Source organism: Anolis carolinensis, chromosome 4, assembly GCF_035594765.1.
Source record: "Anolis carolinensis isolate JA03-04 chromosome 4, rAnoCar3.1.pri, whole genome shotgun sequence".
In the NCBI taxonomy this organism is placed as follows: Eukaryota; Metazoa; Chordata; class Lepidosauria; order Squamata; family Dactyloidae; genus Anolis; species Anolis carolinensis.
In genome coordinates, this window is record NC_085844.1 from 57422477 (window position 1) to 57443515 (window position 21039).

Below are 21039 nucleotides of genomic sequence, written 5' to 3' on the forward strand. Positions count from 1 at the left end.
TTTTGTTCACTTTCACCTACTCTGGAAATGATATATTGGCATATTGGCTATATATTGCTGGGATATTTATTTGTGGAATTCAGTTTCAAGTGTTAAAAGCTTTGTTTGATATTAAGACTATAATCCAGTATCTATGTTTTGTAATTCCAGTGAGTTCGATGGAGGTTATGTTTGAATGCATAGATGTAGAATTGACCTGTAAACAGCGTGGTCTTTTAAACCCAACCTATAGCAGAAACATAGCAGATGATTAAAAATGAGCTGTTTTCTGTTTTCAGTCTTGCTCTTATCGTTATTTTAATATAATGTGAGAGAGTCTGCATGTTTGTAACGACAGCACTGTATGTACCAATGGATAATGGCTCAATATGTTAACACGAATTAACTATTTATTTCGTGAGCATGTCTTACTGTTTCATTTGGACTAGAAAGAGAAATGTAAGAGTGCATTTCCACATCAATTTAGCACATTATTTGCCTGCTGTTACCTACGGTCAGGCTGGCCTGGAAATGCTCTTTTGGTTAAAAGACGTCACACAGAGGAAAAATTTGGTCCAAAGAGATGAACGCAAATTAGCTTGAAACAATAGCTTTCCCTAACAAAGTATTCTGCATTTAAACTGTGTTCAATAGCTACAAATTAATCTCTCAACTGGATTTTTCCCATATAAGAAGCATATGGCAGCCCTTGCTTTCTGAATTTCGTATTACACAGAAATAGTGTAGATGCATAAAGAAATAACTTTCATCTATGTCAGAGATGGATTGAAATCTTACAACAACTTAGGGTTCACTTCCTATCCAGATTAAAGGGAAACAAAAACTTCTGGCTTTCATCAATTTTTCAATATAACTGACAACAATTTGAATTCATTTTTGCTCAGAAAAAGTTTGACAATTTGGAAGTTATCTGTAATGAGCAAACATTTTTAAAAATGTAACCAGATATAGAGTTTTCTAAATGTCAGCCCTAAGGATGTTACTTAGTCCTTAAATAAGAAATCACAGGATGACCTCCTATTTTACTTACCCATGTTTGACAAAATATGTCATCAATGGGCATTTTCAAGGTCCTCCTGATCACTCTATGGTGTGCTTCCACTGGATATCGACCACAGAATCATGCTGGAGGACTTAGCAATGCTTAGAGAAGTGTCCTCTCTAGCTATTCTCTGGGTCAGTGGTTCTCAATCTGTGGGTTCCTAGGTGCTTTGACCTACAACTCCCAGAAATCCCAACCAGTTTACCAGCTGATAGGATTTCTGGGAGTTGAAGGCCAAAACATCTGGAGACACATAGGTTGAGAACCACTGCTGTAGGTCCTCCAGCAAAACTTTATAATATGCCACCTCCAGAAGTAATTTGTTCAGTAGGGTAATTACCCATGGTTTTCCATACCCAAGTGAAGTTATTGAATGTATCCCCTGCAGATATGGGGGTCAAACGGTATAATATAAACAGTATAATATATCCTTGGGATAAATCTGCTTCCTTGGAATAAAATTATTATCGATGAAGGGTTCTTCACCAAACTACACCCAGTTTCTGAAAGCCTAGGAACAGCAATATTCAGAGGTATTCAAAGAGAAAAAAATCACCAATAAATGATGGTCACCAATGGATGGTTATCATACTATCAATACACATCTACATGCCTTGAAATTACATTGTTTAATTTTACACTACACAACCACAGCCCTTTGATACCATTTTAATTCCTATGGCTACATTTATGAATCCTAGGATTTGTAATTTGCTGAGAAACTCTTTTAACTCTTCTGATCTAGAGTTGTCTAGTGTAAAGTGTAAATGTTTTCCAAATCCCAGAAATCAAGGCAGTTAGAAGTGCTTTAATTGTGTAATACTGTTGCATGTTCATTCTGGGGTAAATGAAAATACTGGCTCTGCTCTTAAGGCTTAGGTCTACTGACAAGAGCTCTGGTATTGGCAAGGGCAAGTATTACTAACCAATATGCCTCACGAATTTGCCAACAACTGCTAATACCATGATGGTTCTGCAATAAATGGTTTAAAACATCAAATTAGTACTCTTTTCCACAACTGAATACAAGATAAATCAAATTGCCCATACTAAGTTCTTACCATTCTATGAAAATAATATACTCACCTAAAACTACTACGCAGAATTCATTCCCCCGGATCTTTGAGGTGCAAATTGCAACCACATAATCTGGCAATCTTTGCTGGCACTTCATTTCACTCAGTGATCTTAGTGTTTCTGAGATGCCTTCAGCCAGGGAATTTTGGGAGACCACCACATGCACCATGTCTTGAGAAACGCTGGCAATTAACCTAGCAAGCCATGGGAGTTGAGTTGGTGACAAGGAGAAGCACTGAGCACTCATTTGTAAGGACTGCTCTCTTAAAGTAAATTCCTGCATCGCTTTCAGCATGATCTGTTCGAATTCTTCCCTGAGAGGTATCTTATCGGGACCTGAAATATTTGTTAAATACAGAATCAAAACATAGAATCAAAGAATTCTTCAATCAGGATGACTCATTCTATTACCAGGCAAGACTGCTGTCAAACTGCAGAACTCAGAAGACCTTTGTCACAGGAAGACCCTCCAGTTCATTGCATCTGGAGCCTTTTCTCCTTCTCTGCAAGTACGTTTTCAGTGTGCTCTCACCCTGCAAATGGCATGCAAGAGTTTGGATTGCATGGCTAGTTGATGACTGAGTGAAGGACTGGTGGGTGTCTGGAACCACTCAGTTCTAACAATTGCACAATAGACTACTTTTAAAAACAAAGTGGAGAGGAATCAAATAAAAAATTGTCAATTGTACCATTGGCTAAAAACACAGGTAGGCAACTGAAACAGGAAACTGGACTGGTCACATTAGATTGTGATATACTAATAACAATGGAGAAGGGAGGCGGATGTGATGGCAGCAGCAACAGTACAAATATATTTTCTTATCCATACAAACTGTACCTACCTACCTACCTACCTACCTATTTATTTGATATCCCAGATTTCTCCTAATATGGAACCCAATATTGGAAACAACATACACATCAACATGAAAGGAAAAATATATCAGAAAGCAACGTGTGTTTTCTGTAGCAAATTTGCAGCTCCGGTGAAAGGCTTACTTAGGACCTCATCACACGGAGGGTCTTCTCCATTTCTATATGCTTCGAACACAAAATTGCACAGATCCCATCAAGTGACACACAACCCATTCCATGGGTTTCTCGTGGGATTCTATCTCTGCAACATATAGAAACGGGTGGGTTTGAAAGCTGGGTTGGAATTGATGCCACTCATTTCCCAGGGCTTACAAACGCTTACAAAATGTTTTTTATGGAATGGGACATTGTGTATTTGCCCAATTTCAGTTTGTTTTGTGATGTCTTAGACTGGGGACAAATGGGGGTGGTCTTTTTATCTTCCTCAATGCTCCTTCTTCCACCATTACACCTTGGACACAGAAAAGAACTGGCAAATAATTCTATCCTTCCCCCCCCCCCTTTTTTTAAGTTTTTGTAAATGCAATTTTGAAGCATTGAAATTCTGTCTTATTGATAATTTTCTGCTTTGAAAGCTCTGCGGCAATTGCGCAATTTTTAATGAACGAAAAATCCTATGACATGAGCATTCACGGATGATGGAATGGAAGGAGACAACAGCGTCCTGTGTGACAAAGAATGAAGTCCATGCTTTAACTAGAAATAGTGGAGGTGCATCCTGTGTGACTGGGGTGAGTAAATTCTCCATCTTCTTCCAAGTTGGAATTGCCACAGAACGTGACAGGAAGAAGACGCTACCTCCCATTCCCCACTTTGTGTGATGAGGTCCTTAATGTTTAAAAAACATCCTATGCATTGCACAGCCTCCATCAAATGGGTGCTCTGCAGATGTTGTAGATGACAGCCATTGACATTATTCTAATTCAACAGATGTGGTGGCCATGGAGTTGGGAAGGATCCATTAAAGCCTCCAGGTACACACTATATCTATACATACAGCCATGCATTCAGCTGTGTTTGGAAGACACGAGTGAATAGGTATTTTGTTTTGTTTTTTGTATTATTTTTTTCCTTCTCTCTAAAGTGTTCTGTGGCAAAATGTAATAGAATTGCGTAAAATTTTAATTATTTTTAGACAAACTGAACACTGTATTATTCACTGCAAGGAATAATTAATTTTGACAGTTCTCTATTGCTCTACCCAGAATACCACAGCAAGCATCTACTTTCCTGTAACTCAAGTTACAAGAAAAATATCAGCCACAAGAGATTAAGAGTATCATTGAAGAATGAATTCAAAAGTGTGACAAAGACTATTCCATCCTTTGTACAGAATTTGATGGGATCACGACATTAGATGATGCTGGTGTTTTGAGAAACCTAACCATGAGCTTTAACTCTGTCCCACCAATAAGAAAAAGACCAATAAGAACAATAAGAAAGGATTCAGGAAAAGCTGATTAAACATCAAATTAGGTAATTGTTATACAAATTAAGCATCAAAACATCATATTATACAACAAATTTGACAGAAAAAGTAGTTCAATGTGCAGTAATGTTAAGTAGTAATTACAGTAGAGTCTCGCTTATCCAACGTTCTGGATTATCCAACGCATTTTTGTAGTCAATGTTTTCAATAATTGTGATATTTTGGTGCTAAATTCGTAAATACAGTAATTACTACATAGCATTAATGTCTAATGATCTACTTTTTCTGTCAAATTTGTTGTATAACATGATGTTTTGGTGCTTAATTTGTAAAATCATAACCTATTTTGATGTTTATTAGGCTTTTTCTTAATCTCTCCTTATTATCCAACATATTCGCTTATCCAACGTTCTGGCGGCCCGTTTATGTTGGATAAGAGAGACTCTACTGTACTCCAATTGAATGAATCATGTCCTGTTTGTTGTAAGAAGAAAGCTTTCCTGCAGGGACTTGAAAGCTATTAGAACAAAATATTATTTTGACTGGAATGACAAAAAGTGTTTTTTCCCCATGTTATTCCACCCACATAATTGAAACAGGAGAATAATAATAATAAGGTTGACACACAAAGCAGATTAGTCTGCAAAGGGAGTTATTATCAATCCACAGAAAATGTCTGTGCTACATATTGATTGCAACCAAGAAGCGTGGAACAGAGGAACAGAAGGTACTAAACAAAACTAAGGATGACAATTGCTGTCAGATTTTGAGAATGCCCAATGCTGGCAATGCATCTGGCAATGCATCTGGCATAACAAACAGAAACATCCACAGACATTTGAAGCACCTAACCAACACAGCAATAGATCATTTGTGGATGGAAGTATTCAAATGGAAAATACACGCAACACAGTAATTCATGGAACCTGAAATATGTTTCTTTATTCCTAGCTGACATAAAATCTTTGAAGATGTAATTTTGAGCAAGGAAGAAGCATTTTTCCAGATAAGCATATGAAACCCCATAAGAGGAAAACTATCTCAGGATGTAATTTTCATCAGAAAAACTCTCACAGACACACCTCTCTTTTAGAAGATACTAGAATGGGAGATAAACCTTGTCCAGGAATAACACATTTAATAACCTTCACCTACAATCTACAACCAATTATATTTGACAAATGACTTTACTTTCTTGAAAATCATATAATTCAGACTTAAAATATCACAATGTTCCCATTTTAAGAGCTCACTTAATAACTTTTTGTATTGGAAGGTAGCAGATAAATATGCAGATCTCCTGTTCTGCATATTTATCTGCTACCTTACAATACTATATTTATTCCCTTTGATGTAATCCTATATCAAATCTGTTTCTCAACTGCTTTTTGTGGCGGTATCCTATTTTGTGGCGGTTATGGATTACCTTTCCCCAAGAACAGTGGTTCCCAGCTTGGGGTCCCCAGATGTTTTTGGCTTTCAACTCCCAGAAACCCTAACAGCTGGTAAACTGGCTGGGATTTCTGGGAATTGTAGGCCAAAAATATCTGGGGAGCCGAGGTTGAGAACCACTGCCTTAGAAGCTCAACTGACTAATACTAGTGATCTCCCAATACCAATGGCACTTTTATTAAAGCGTAAAGATCTTAGTTTATTTTATCCATTGATAAAATCATGCAATATATGAGTTTACATGATTTTAAATTGTTTTAATTTAAATTACTGTATTTTTGTCTTCTGCAATTATTATAGTTAAAAATTTTCCACTCTGAGAGCCTTGCATATAAAGTGGGATGCAGCTATTTAAAACAATAATTAGAATTATTTCCTTGGATTTCATCAACAAAAGGACATAACAGAGTTTGCTATAGATTGGTGATTAATTAACTATCTTTGGCTTTAATTCTTTACATACCTATTTGGGAGCAAGCCCCATCAAAGTAAGTGTAAGATTTACATCTGAGTAAGCACATGTAAGATTGGACTGCTAATATTGTTGTCATAAATACACACAAACACACCATGGTTTCTATAATTTGAAATAAGTTTTTTGGGGTGTAAAACATGTATTTATATTTTTGTAAGAGGTTAAAGAAGCTTAAAGGAGTGGTGTTTCTCCAAGTATCTGGTGATGAGGCATCACAACATGTAGCAGTTATTTCACAACATAGTTCAAGGCATTTGAGATATCTAGCATTCAACATTAGTACCTTTACAAATACTGGTTAGCCATCATAGGAAGAGGAGGCTCCCACAGATGAGCCGGCTAGTTTTGCAACAAACAGGCAATTTGTGCAGGATTGTCACCTTATAAAGCCTGCATACTTTGCTGAAGTAGACATTTGCATGAACCCAGGAAAAGCAAATACTTGCCTGAGTGGCTCTTTGTTTTCCTGAATCCTAGTTATCCACAGCAATAGAGGTTTGAAAAGGAGAGGGAAACAGAAGGAACGTAGCAGCACCTTTGAAGCCAATTTATTTTTATTTTAGCATGATAAAATATCTCGATAAAAGCCACTTCTTAGATGGAGGAGAAAGTGCTATCAAATCCTCAGGTTATAAAGCATAGTTGCATATTTGTGGGATAGAGTGTAATAGGATCCAGGAAGGAATCACACCCCATTCTACAACTACACCTATGTAAATATATTTTATAACCTGAAGCTTTACTATCGCTCTCTACTTCATCTGAAGCAGTGGGTTTATATCCATGAAAGTTCGTAGATATAAATAAAAATGAGATAAGTCTTAAAAGTGCCATTACATTCTTTCCACTCACCTGTTTTTTCTTTTTACATTGTAAGAGACTAACACAGCTACTTCTTTGAAAGCTGTTAAAACATGGTTTGGCAATAGTAATGGAAGCATTGTTTTGTACAAGCAGGCAGTGACAATTACTAAGGCTTCTCCAAACTGATACCCTCTAGAGATGCATCACAATCTAAACATCCCCCATCCAGCACAGCTAAGGATCATTATTTAATCCACCAACTCTGGAGAGAGAGATTATTCGGTGTTTACAATAATGCAGGATAGCATAGCCCATTATACACCGATTTCTGAGGACATAAATCCTCAGTTTCACTTACCTATGTCCAAAAGAAATATTAAACACCAGAAGTATTTCTAGATCTCTATAGGTCCTTCAATGCAATTCTATTGTATGCTTCAAGCCCAAGTATACTCAAAATATAGAGTTTGCCATTATCCATGGTTTCATGAATACATGGGCGCTCTTGGAACGTTTCCTCAGGAAATACAGGGGTCATAATGTAGAAGTCATTTTCATGTAAACAAATGCATGCAACTCCCAATACTCCTTCTACACTGCCATATAACATACAGATTTTATCGTGTCAAAAGTGACTCGAGAACATACTGCCAGAGAATTGAGAGAATTGGCCATCTACAGAGGCTTTGCCCAGGGGACGCCCAGATGTGTTACCATCCGGCTGGGAGGCTTCTCTCAGGTCCCAGCAAGCTAGAGCTGACAGAGGAGCTCACCCCGTCTTGCGGATTCAAACCGGAAACCTTCAAGTCAGCAACCCAACCTTCAGGTCAGCAGTCCAGCCAGCACAAGGGTTTAAGCCACTGCACCATCAGGTTATCTGCTTTGAACTGGATTATGTGGCAGTGTAGACTCACATAATCCAGTTCTAGGCAATATGGATTATGTACTTTGATAATCTGGATTATATGGTAGTGTAGAAGGGGCGTAAGGTGCAATATAAATGTCAGGGTATAAATGTCTTTCCTTCAATACCAAAGTTATCAACTTCTACCAAAACCAGCATTGTTCTTAAAATTTACGCTCACAAGCATCTAGTAATGAAAAAGGAACTATTGGTTTATTGCTTTTTTAAAAAAAGAACAACAAGGAAACACTATTTATATATTTTGAAAATCAATACATGTGTCATATCTTACCTAGCCGGACAAGATACTGTATAGTTAAAATAATCATGTTCTCCACAGTTAGTAACTGGCTCCCGGCCAATCCAAAGAGATCCAAATCTTTGCTTTCCATCTGAGGAATCTTGTAGCAGTTCACTAGCAAGGGACTTACTACAATGTCTCCAACATTCCCATAGAAATAGGGTAAAGTGCCATAACCTTTAAAAAAAAGACAAACTCAAATCAAGATATTACAAAACAGTTCTGCAGTAACTGAAATGTGTCTAAGAATATAAATGTACTAAATAGAAGAAGGAATAATAGGCCAGGGAATTGACAAGCCATGACCTTGACTAGCCATCTGGCTTCTAGAAAGTATTTGCAAAAATGACAAAAGTCTGCACTTTATGCCTTAAAATATGCAGTGTAGGTAAAAGAATGAAGTGTATCAGTTTTAATGCTACAAGATGTAGATATCATTTTTTCTAAAGCAGATTAATGTGCAGCCTGATAGATTTATTCTTAAAGAAAATAAGGTAGGTGAGAACCATTCACCACCATCCATCCTTTGTAGGAATGAAACTGACTGAAAATAGAATCTGCAAGCCAGGTTTTTGCTTTTAATAAATGATTCTGATTTTGAAACAGTTCCTGCCATTTCAAGAAATAAATCTGTATGACCAATGACCTAGCAATGTTTATCCAGACTCAGGGCCAGGGAAGTGGAAATGAGTGACGAGAAGGTGCTCATTTCTCAATCATACAATCTGGAAGCAGAACACTCATCAGGGACATCACCTTGAATACAGTGCAAGATACAAGCAACAGCTGTTCTCTGAACTTATACCAGGAGAAACCGGTGGTGTTGTGTATTCCTAAATGGTTTTGGATTGGATATACATTATATCCAGATGTATAATTCAAGTGTAATTCACATTTGCAATCTAAAGTACTGAGAATGAAGGTTAAAATAATATTTAAAGTTAGATCTTTCTACATCAGTGGTTCCCAACTTTTTTTTTTTAACCAGGAACCACTTGACCAGGCACCACTTTGACCAGGGACCACTCTTCAACATTAGTACCAAAAGGGTTACAAATAAGTTTTTTGTCAATTTTAGATTCAGTTTGATTATTTGGGGTGCTAATTCAGAAAATTGCATTAGGTAGACCACATCAGCTCTAGTTTCTGATACAGGACATATGCCATCCATTAGTTGCCATCTGCTCGCCCACAGAAAACCATATTTAATAATCCAGTGCTGATGTGATCTATCCAATGCAATTTTCTGAATCAGCACCCCAAATGACCCCAGGAACAAGCCTAAAAATGAAGACACCAAGAAAAGAATTCTTTTAGTTGGACTGTGTTATTATCTGTAGTAGTAACAGTGAGGCCACAGACTATATTTTAGTTCTTGCGGACCACTGGTGGTCTACAGACCACATGTTGGGTACCTCTGTTCTACATTAAGGGATGTGGTCTGGTAGGAGAAGGCTGTAAGACAGCCTGAGATTTTTACTAGTGGATATTTCTCCCACAAAACTAACACCGGTATAGATTCAATACCTAGTTTTCTCAATACATTCTTGGTACATTTACACATTTAACACCAAATTGTATAACATGAAATTAATTGTTTTAGGCAAGTAAAATATCTTTTTGAAGATACGTACAATTTTAATTTGTTTACCATGTACCCATTTAGTATATGAATATTTGTGGAGTGCGGTGGAATTTAGGCATCGAATGTAAGATTTATCACTTCTTAGTCCCCATTTTGATTCTTGTATCATAACATGAAGCCACACTGAAAGGCGTAACATTGCTGTTTTTAAAGGTATCCAATTTTGAGACACAATTGAAGACCTATCTCTTCCAGCAGACTTTTAACTTACATTTTTTTAGTATTGATGTCAGCCTGTGTTCTGTGTATTTTAATATATACTTTTTAATAGTATTCTATTTAATCTGTCTGTTTTAACCATGTTGTATCTCATCTGGAGTCATGAGAACAGGCCAGTTACCATTTTTATTCTTAATAGTAGTATTAGTCTGTTAAAAAGCTAATTTTCTTCATTAATTCACGAAATAGCCAATACTATGGAAAAGAGGTTACTCTTTTAAATTCAGCAGTGCCAGACGGAAACCTGGAGACACTATACTTTTTATCATTGTGCTGAAAATAAATTTTCAACAGGTATTGTTTATTATGGAGCCCCCAGTGGCACAGTGGGTTAAACCGCTGAGCTGCTGAACTTGCTGACTGAAAAGTTGGCGGTTCAAATCTGGGGAGCGGGGTAAGCTCTTGCCAGGACCGGCCCGAGGAAATTCAAAGGGGTACACAAATATTTTTTTGCGCCCCCTCCCCTGCGCCGCAGGAGGCGTGGCCAGGACTGGCCCCACCTCCCGCACCCTAACCCCGCCTCCCACGCCGGGCAGCCACGCCTCCCGCCGGCACGGGCGGCGTAGGAGGCGGGGCCAGGGTGCGCGGCGCGGGAGGCGGGGCCAGACGTGGCCCCGCCTCCTGCGGGGGGCGCCCTGGTGCAGCCAAGCTGCAGCAGGAGTTCTTCCAGGCCGCAGCCTAAAAGGACTCGCGCTGCAGCGGGCGCGCGCCGTGGGAGGCGTGGCCGGTCCCGCCTCCTGCGGGGTGCGCCCTGGCCTGGCTGTGCCATGGCACGCCCCGCGGGAGGCGGGGCCAGACCTGGCCACGCCTCCGCGTCACACGGCCCCGCCTCCGCCAGGTGTGGCCTCGCCTCCCAGGGGCTCAATAGCGCCCCTGGGAAGGTGGCGCCCAACGCGGGGGCGTGGCCAGCGTGCCGTGTTGGGCCGGGCCTGGCTCTTGCCCCAGCTTCTGCCAAATAGCAGTTCGAAAACATGCAAATATGAGAAGGTCAATAGGTACCTCTCCGGCGGGAAGGTGATGGCGCTCCATGCGGTCATGCTGGCCACATGACCTAGGAGGTGTCTACATACAACGCTGACTTTTCAGCTTAGAAATGGAGATGAGCACCAACCCCCCAAAGTCGGACACAACTAGACTTAATGTCAGGGGAAAACCTTTACCTTTATTATTGTTTTTATACAACCAGGTAAAAAGCAATGGAACTTGAGTGACAAAAATTGTGCAGAATGTCTCCAAGATACTTCCAAGTTTTGCAGTCAGATAGTATTTTGGTCACTTTTCACCATTCTCAGAACAGTGGATGGAATGAAGACCTTTGTCAACAATCTTCTGAACTCATTTTAAAGATGTGAGAAAGGACTAAAATATGTAGGATTCAGGATCTGAATTTGCTAAACAAAACAGGCAAATAACCCAGTTCTGGATTATTTTATTTCGCACCCTGAACTTACCTATCAGAATCACTGGTCTGACTCCTGAGTCATTCAGCAAATTTTCTGGAACTATTACAGTTTCCCCTGCAGGGATGGGCTGAGGCTGTAAAATTCCAGTTAACATTGGTTGAGGAACTGGGACTGACAAAAGAGGCTCTATAAAAATACAGAAAAGGGAAAAAAATCCCATTACTAAAGGGCTCATACTGTGGTTTGGCCTTATGAACAATTAAGGTGAAAGAAACCTCCACCCGGCCATCCTGATAATCAAACACAATAAAATTCAAAACACATCCGCATTTCCCTTCTTCAAAGCTATAATGGATTTTAAGAAAAAAATCCCTCCCTAAATCCACCCCATAAAGTTTTTAAAAGAGCTACTCTATTGTTTGTAATGCCAAGAAGAAAAGAGGAATTAAAAAGAAACAGCTGGTTATGCAACGTCCTACAAGCCCAGATGTTGGGCTAGAGGTGTTCACAGGGGCCAACTTTTAATGCTATGGGAGTCCACACTAATCTGTCACCCATGGCATGACAAAGAGACAGCTGCAATTTCAAAGCTCAGCTGAATATACACTTAAATTTCATAAAGTTCTGAATTCAGAACTGTACATTTTGAAATAGTAGTTCTGCAGAAAAGAGGGGCCCAAATGCTTCCTAAGAGCGAGACAGAGTTCTTATCTTGCATCTAACCTCAAAATTTCATCCATGATACCCCAACATATAGAAATAGTTGCAGAACTGCCAAAATTACAATATATACATACAAACACCTTTACAAAGTTTTTGTTTAAAATCTAACAGAAAAAAATTAAGTGTTTTTGTTGTGAAGGCTTTCATGGCCAGAATCACTGGGTTTTCCAGAATGTATGGCCATGTTCCAGAAGCATTCTCTCCTGACGTTTTGCCCACATCTATGGCAGGCATCCTCAGAGGTTGTGAGATCTGTTGGAAACTAGGCAAGTGGGGTTTATATATCTGTGGAATGTCCAGGGTGGGAGAAAGAACTCTTGTCTGTTAGAGGCAGGTGTGAATGTTGCCATTGGCCAGCTTGATTAGCATTGAATAGCCTTGCATCTTCAATGCCTGGCTGTTTCCTGCCTGGGGCAATCCTTTGTTGAGAGGTGTTAACTGGCCCTGATTTACTGTCTTGATCCTAGAGTTTTTAAAATACTGATATCCAGATTTTGTCCATTCTCATGGTTTTGTCCTTTCTGTTGAAATTGTCCACATGCTTGTGGATTTCAATGGCATCTCTGATATGGTGGTTGTTAAGCGTGGTCCAGCATTTCTATAGATATATAAACCCCTCTTGCCTAGTTTTCAATAGACGTCACAACCTCTGAGGATGCCTGCCATAGATGTGGGCAAAATGTCAGGAGAGAATGCTTCTGGAACATGGCCATGCAGCCCGGAAAACTCACGGCAACCCAACATGTCTTTTGTTTTAATTTTTAATATTTTCTAATCTAGAACACTGCTCTCTATTAAGAATACATTTCAAAACAATTCAACTGAAGTGAAGAAGTACATCTCAAAACCAAAAGATGCTTTCTCATCTTTCATACAAAAAAAATTAAAATCCTCTGTGCTGTCTTAAAAGATAGATCTCAACATTTATATGTAATTTTATCCTCAAAGGGAATATATGTGCTGCATTCTAAACTTTCCTAATGTTTTAACTATAGCTTGGAATCCACTAGGATTTTGGCTGTAATTCCCAGAAATCTCCCAGCCAGCACAGTGCAGTAAAGTAAAGCAGGAGAAATAACATGTAGCTTAAAAATAGTGCCTATGACCAAAGGAAGTCACTACAATGAGATGGGTGGGAGGAGGGAATGGCATAGCCTGGTACAACACTGTATAGATGTTAGGAAATATTGCATTTGTTTATGTATATAGAATTTTATTATTATTCTTTTGGGTAAATGTGTAAAATTAGAAATAACAAATAATCTTGTGAAAACTGGTGTCTATGAAAGCAACAGAGACTGTGAGGGTTTGAACATTGTCACAATGTTTTCGAATAAGATCTTCTATGTTGTGGAGAAAGGGAGACGCAGACCTAGGTTGCTTTCATACTATACAATTATAGCAGTTTAATTTTTTTTTTCGTGTCAGGAGCAACTTGAGTCGTTTTTGGAGTGAGAGAATTGGCCGTCTGCAAGGACGTTGCCCAGGGGACACCTGGATGTTTTTGATGTTTTTACCATCCTTGTGGAAGGCTTCTCTCATGTCCCCGTATGGAGCTGGAGCTGATAGAGGGAGCTCATCCGCACTCTCCCCGGGTGGGATTCGAACCTGGCAGCTTTCAGGTCAGCAACCCAACCTTCAAGTTACAAGGCTTTAACCCATTGCGCCACCGGAGGCTCCGACAGCAGTTTAATACCACTTTAACTGTCATGGCTGAATGGCATCCTAGAATTTGCATTTTGTTGATGCACTAGAGGCACCTGGCAGAGAATTCCAGGATCCATGGATGGAACCATGACAAAATATCAGTATGCTTTTAACTACATGGCATGAAAAAGACACAAACAGATCTTGTAACTTGATGAAACTTACTTTTTCAACAGAATGGTTTGATAACACTCCGACAAGTTTAAATGAGATGCCCTCTACAAGCAAATCATTGTGGTATAGCGGTCAATGTCACCTTAGGGTACAGGCTGAAGTTCCAGGCTGACCAAAGGCCTGTTCACTATTAAATATTTACAACTTCTGCTGTGAGTAGAAAACTATGGGAGAACTGTATATGCTATCTTAAGTTCCTCAAAAGACAAGAAGGATACCACTATAATCAATACTTAATAAGAGACAAAGAAGCTACATTAGGACAAACATAGACTCTTGCCTGCTCTTGGAAGAGGCCGAATTGCAGGAACAGGCACAACTAAGCCAGGAGGAGGGACCGGTGATCCGGGAGACCATCCTCGGTGACGTTTCTTTGGTGGCCCAGAACTGGACATGGATGCTAGGTTGACATAAATGAAAGCACACATAAAGATTGGGAAATACGACAGTTCAGTCTTACGTGACACAGATATCCATCTCTCTCTTTTAAAAGTGTAACCAATCTGCAATTGGATCTTGATGTAAATGATTTCTCCTACTAGGTGTATTCTCTAATTAGACATATTGGATCAACTTTTCATTGCAATAGGAGAGAGCAATAACAGCTGCAGGCCAATCACAAAATGCCACTGAATCGAACATGTAGGATACATTAATACAGAGAAACTTGAAGGCATTTGCTTTATTTGGGAATTCTACATAAAGTCTGATGAGCATAGTCAATTTTTTTACTCCTCAGGTTGACTCCAAAGTAATGCTTGAAACAATGCTCATGCTTGAAACAAGGGATAGGGAGCCAGTCTTTGAGCTACTCTAGAAAGCTGGAGGACAATCTGGAGAAGGAAGCGTTTTATCATTGTTCTAAATCACCAGAAGAGCCTCCATGGCTCGAGGCTCTTTTCTCCACAGCGTCACTCTTTATGCAAGGGAAAGCAAGCCAAAGGGATCGGACCCTCCCTGATGTGTTTACTTAACCTAAATAGATAACATCTCAATTGAGGGTAATGCCTAGTATATACCAACATCACCATTTGGACAATCTATGATGTTCACTTGTGCACAACATTTATAGCAAACCACAGTTAGCAGTGCATCTAATGCCAAGAAAAAACACCCATTCAAAGGGAAGATTTCAAACCACTAAAAACAGCTCTCTTTGTTTTGCTACTGTTTCCAGTGGCAGTTTATGGCTTACATGTCCATCAGGCAGTGAATCAGCTTTAATTTGAACTTCAGAGGAGCTATAAAAGATGCTGAAAGTTACAACAAAATAGGTTACCTACCTCATGTAAAGTTTAGACTATAACGAAGAGTACATTTCCACACTGACATCAAATCCAGCAGTTGCCACTTCATCTGTTTCAACTATGGTTTATTTTGTTTTGCAACTTCAGCAGTTCAGGTGTATCCACACTATAGAATTAATGCTGTTTGACATCTCTTTAACTACTGTGGCTCAGCATTAGAGAATTATGGGACTTGGAGTTTGGTGAGACACCAGCACTATTTGATAGGGAAGGCTAAAGAGCTTGTAAAGCTACAGCTTCCATTATTCCACAAAAATAAGTCACAGTACGATGCCAAGCTACATTAATTCCACAATGCAGATGCACCCAGGGAGAGGGCCAATAATAGCTGGCTGTCCTGAAGGAGATCACCAAAAAGTATATTGATGAATTTTGCACTGAATTATCTTGCTCCAGGAGAAAGGATCCCTTTCCAAATTATATGGTAAATTAAATACAGTAGAAGGGGTTATCGAAGGGCCCTCCGATAACCCAACTCAAAAGCAGATACAGTAGAGTCTCACTTATCCAACGTTCTGGATTATCCAATGCATTTTTGTAGTCAGCGTTTTCAATACATCGTGATATTTTGGTGCTAAATTCGTAAATACAGTAATTACTACATAGCATTCCTGCATATTGAACTACTTTTTCTTTCAAATTTGTTGTATAACATGATGTTTTGGTGCTTAATTTGTAAAATCATAACCTAATTTGATGTTTAATAGGCTTCTCCTTAATCTCTCCTTATTATCCAACATATTCGCTTATCCAACGTTCTGCCGGCCCGTTTATGTTGGATAAGTGAGACTCTACTGTATATGATAACCACTCCACTCACAGAACAGACCTGAAGATGTTTAGTGATATGAGACATAATATCTGTGTGACCTCTGGAATACCAAAAAAGGAATGCGAACCGCATGTCCAGTAGCTTTGTTCACACCCAGAATTACTGATTCTAAAGCAAGGTACTACTTTTCATCTCACATAATATTAACTTATAAAGGTATAGCAATTAAGAATTACTATGGATTTTGACAATCAACCCCAATTCTGGCCTCATATTCTGATGGACAGTCTGAGGATACTAAATATATGCACTCATCACATCAATCAGGGAAGTAGAGAAAACAACACGGCAAATATACAACAGAATCCTTTTTATTCTTCTGCAGATTATCCAATGTTCTCCTGTACCTTAATTCACTGAAAACTCTATCAGAACATTCAAATGCTGGCTGGGATAATGAGGAATTAAATAGTGATAAATCTGAAAGGTTTTTAAAAAAAAGAAATTACCTTGCTCCCCCGGCACACAGCTAGGCCCAGGAGACATTGAATGAGGCACAGGGCGAGCGATTGGAGAGCTCATCGCATTCATCCTTCCTCCACTGTTGTTTCCACTAGCAACATCAGAGGCATGGAGAGGCAGGGGAGCTGAATGCAACAAAACACAGAGTGCCCCTTTAGGTGACTATTGGGAAAGGAACAAATGTGTTGCAGAATCAAATAAGGCTACAATAAGATGAAAACCCAACTGAGTATCAAACCGAACTCCCATACATCTCAACCCTCGCCTCTGCTTTTCCTAACCTGAGCTTTAGAAGAAAAGCAGATAATTGGAGGCTATCTGAAAGAAGAAAAAAAACCAGGAATGAGAGTGTAGTGGATTCTAGAATGCATTGTCTCCTTTGTTTAAAAAAAATGAAAACAGATACAAAATTTGCCTGTGATTAATAAAAAATGCAGTACGTTAGGGATCTTGTAGGATATATTCCAAGACATCCTACCTCCCCATGGATACCTGAAACAATGGTTAACAGCAAACCCTATATTGTGACTAAATCATATCAAGTTGCACTGGAGGACCTAAGGTAAAGGTAAAGATTTTCCCCTGACATTAAGTCTAGTCATGTCTGACTCTGGGGGTTGGTGCTCATCTCTATTTCTAAGCCAAGGAGCCGGCGTTGTCCAAAGACACATCCAAGGTCATGTAGCCACTGGTATGACTGCATGGAGCACAGTTACCTTTCTGCCAGAGCGGTACCAACTGATTTACTCACATTTGTATGTTTTTGAACTGCTAGACTGGCAGAAGCTAGTGCAAGCAGTGGGATATTGAATCAATGGAGAAGGGTATTGTACTAAAAGTTAATAATTATAAGCCTCTACTGAACTAATTGAGCTTCATTAGAAGCCAACTGTAATCTATAAATATGAATATAGACAGGATAAATAACAAGGGTAAATTTTGACCAGTGGGCTTGTGCCTTCAACAGTTTATTCTAACAGATTATTTTATTTATTTATTTATTTTATTTACAGTATTTATATTCCGCCCTTCTCACCCCGAAGGGGACTCAGGGCGGATCACATTATACACACATAGGGCAAACATTCAATGCCCATATACATAGAACAGAGACAGACACAGACAGATGCAGAGGCAATTTAACCTTCTCCTGAGGGGATGTTCGATTCTGGCCACAGGGAGGAGCAGCTGCTTCATCATCCACTCTGATGGCACTTCCTCACTTCCTCATTCCAAAGTTGTAAATTAGTTAAACTTGCCTCCCCACTTTTATAAGTGGTACCTTATCTCCTACTTGATAGATGCAACTATCTTTCGGGTTGCTAGGTCAGCAACGAGCAGGGGCTATTTTTTATTTTTAATTGACGGGTGCTCACCCCGACACGGGCTGGCCTCGAACTCATGACCTCCTAGTCAGAGTGATTTATTGAAGCAGGCTGCTTTACCAGCCTGCTCCACAGCAGGCTGGTAATATACAAAATTTTAGCTTTTGTAGATAAGATAATTAAATATATGTAATTTAAGATAGCCATTCGTTTGAACCATTATTCTTTTCCTTGAATAGCTTAGAAAGACAGAATGGAATAATAGTGATAGGGACAAGTAATGCCTGTGGTACAGCCAACTTAACATTACTCTGAACAGCAAAGTTTACTATGTGATACAACTCCTAACTTTTCTTACATAGCTACTGTGAAGATAAAATGAAGGTAGTGGAGAAACCAGAAATGGGTATGCAGTTTTGTAGTGCTAGTGAGAAATGTGAAATAAACATGAAATAAAAACTCAAATATTGTCTTGCATGCTTGTATGATCATTATGAAATAGTACATGGATAGGTGGAACACCTTATTAACATGAAGTGATAAAGGCAAAATTTTAGATTTATTTCAAACATTGGGGGGGAGGGGTTTGACATTCCTCAAGTTTCTTTACTCCAGAAAGGTGACACAGCACATAATTTATGTCATAACATAACAGAAATCTGATTAAATTAGCTACTTTCTTACATAACCTGTTAATCCTTTTGAATTTTTGGGAAGACATTACCTGTTGCAAACGTGTTTCCTACAAGTTGCACAGGCAAAGCAAGTGGTCTCACTACATTCTTATTCCGTGACAAATCTTGAATTCCACTTAAATTAACAGCAGAGGAAGATTGTGCTTGATTGAATACTGAGGAGTCTGTCAAAGAGATAGTTCTACATAACTATTTGGCAAAATCTGCATTAACTTTTGAATTTTCCTGAGAGTTTAACATATATAGTTCTTCCCTTAGAAGCCATTACAAACCTGAGAATCTTTCAAAATATCCTCAGCATCATAATTTATAGTGCATTTCATGCATTCAAAGCATTTATAAACTGTTACTAAAATTAAATGTATTACAACAAAATCTATTAAGGCTACTTGCAGACAGAAATTTTTGTATCTTAGGAGACTAGCATGACAATCCTATATGGGTCTGCTTATTCCTAACCTCCCAGATCTGGCAAAGCAAGCACAATGACCATTCAATAAATTTGGAAAGCATTTATAAATCAATGTTCTTGTAAAAGAAAGACAGTGTAAAGGCTAAGATCTGAATTTGCAGGTTTCTGATTCTCAGGTTTGTGAATTATTCATTTTTAAGTACCAGGAATAAATAGATACAGTATATCATTCTCAGTACAAAAACTAGAGACATTCTGAAAGAAAGTACTTTCCTAAAGTGAGATGCCAAGGCTAGAAGCACGCACATAAATGTCACTGTTTCTATTTTTGTAGCATTGTGTTTTGCAGCATGTCAAAACCAGAGCTTAGAAAATTTACTTCTTTGGATTACAGTTCCCAGAATCTCCCACCTAATATAGCCATTGCACAAGAACTGTGAGATTCTGGGAGATGGGTCCAAAACTCTCATGCAAAACTTGTATGCAAAGCTCTGCCCCCAGGCAAACAGTGATGCCGAACTAATTGGGATAGAAGGAAACACTGATATAATGGTTTGAGATGTCTGTATTCTGAAATCATACTGTCTAAAAACAGAAAATTGTATTGGCTTCACCAGATAAAGAGAACCCACTTCAGGATAAACAAGATTTTAGTGTTTTCTAAACACAACAATTAATTCACCTTGGTTATTTCACCAAATCAGGGACTTTTATCTGTGTCAACCTACAGACATCATGTCGGCATTAACGATAAGGCAAGAATCAGCACGTTGTCATGATTTAAGTGTTGAACTATATTCCCTTTGAATCCCTGTTCCACCTTGGAAACCCATTGGGTGACCTTGGATAGGTCACATTTTCTCAGTATCAGAGGAAGGTAAGGACAAAAAAACCCTTTTGAACAAATCTTGCCAAGAAAACCTTGTAATAGGGTTATCAAGGGTCACCGAAAGTCATAAACAACTGGAAGCCATGCAACAACATCAGCAACATGAATGATAAGAAGTGCATCACTCATAAAAACATAACAGCACTGATGGCTATATCCAATTATTAGGAGACTCATCTGAACCAATAAGAACTTGGTAAGCCGCTGGGAGAAATCATCCGGAGTTTTGGAGTTCAATGTCATCTGTACGCAGATGGCGTTCAACTCTATCACTCCTTTCCACTTGCTACTAAGAAGGCTGTTCAGGTCTTGAACTGATGCTTGACAGCTGTGACGATCTGGATGAGGGCAAAGAAACTGAAATTGAATCCAGACAAGACAGAGGTCCTCTTGGTCAGTCATAAGGCCGAACAGGGCATAGGATTATAGCCTGTGTTGAATGAGGTTACATTCCCCCTGAAGATGCACGTTTGCAGCTTGGGAATCCTCCTGGACTCATCGTGGAGCCTGGAACCCCAGGTTTCAGTGGTGGCCAGGGGAGAATTTGAACAATTAAAACTTGTGTGGAAGTTGCGCCCATATCTTGGGAAGTCAGACTTGGCCACAGTGGTCCACGCTCTTGTTACATCCTGTACAGATTGCTGCAATGTGCTCCACGTGGGCTTGCCTTTGAAGATGGTTTGGAAGCTTCAATTGGTCCAATGAGCAGCAGCCAGGTTGCTCACCAGAAAGGCATACAGGGAGCACTCAACTCCCCTGTTGCACCAGCTCAATTGGCTGCCAGTGCTGGCTTTATCCTATAAAACCCTAAACACTTCTGGCCCAGCTTACCTGTCCAAATTTATTTTCGTATTTTCCCCTATGAACCACCTCGGAGATTAAAATC

At 39.2% G+C, this 21039-nt stretch overlaps 1 protein-coding gene across 5 annotated transcripts in view; it reads right to left on the minus strand.

The window, feature by feature from the left end:
• Window positions 1–21039, minus strand: part of greb1l (GREB1 like retinoic acid receptor coactivator) — a 200191-nt gene that overhangs the window by 45947 nt on the left and 133205 nt on the right. For all 5 annotated transcript variants that reach the window (XM_008108646.3, XM_008108645.3, XM_008108643.3 and 2 more), the window contains 6 exons: window positions 18882–19016; window positions 16820–16957; window positions 14512–14631; window positions 11676–11813; window positions 8352–8537; window positions 2129–2455 (listed from right to left, as the gene is read on the minus strand). In XM_008108646.3, coding sequence (XP_008106853.1) covers window positions 2129–2455; window positions 8352–8537; window positions 11676–11813; window positions 14512–14631; window positions 16820–16957; window positions 18882–19016 — 1044 coding nt within the window. The remainder of the gene's footprint in view (window positions 1–2128; window positions 2456–8351; window positions 8538–11675; window positions 11814–14511; window positions 14632–16819; window positions 16958–18881; window positions 19017–21039) is intronic.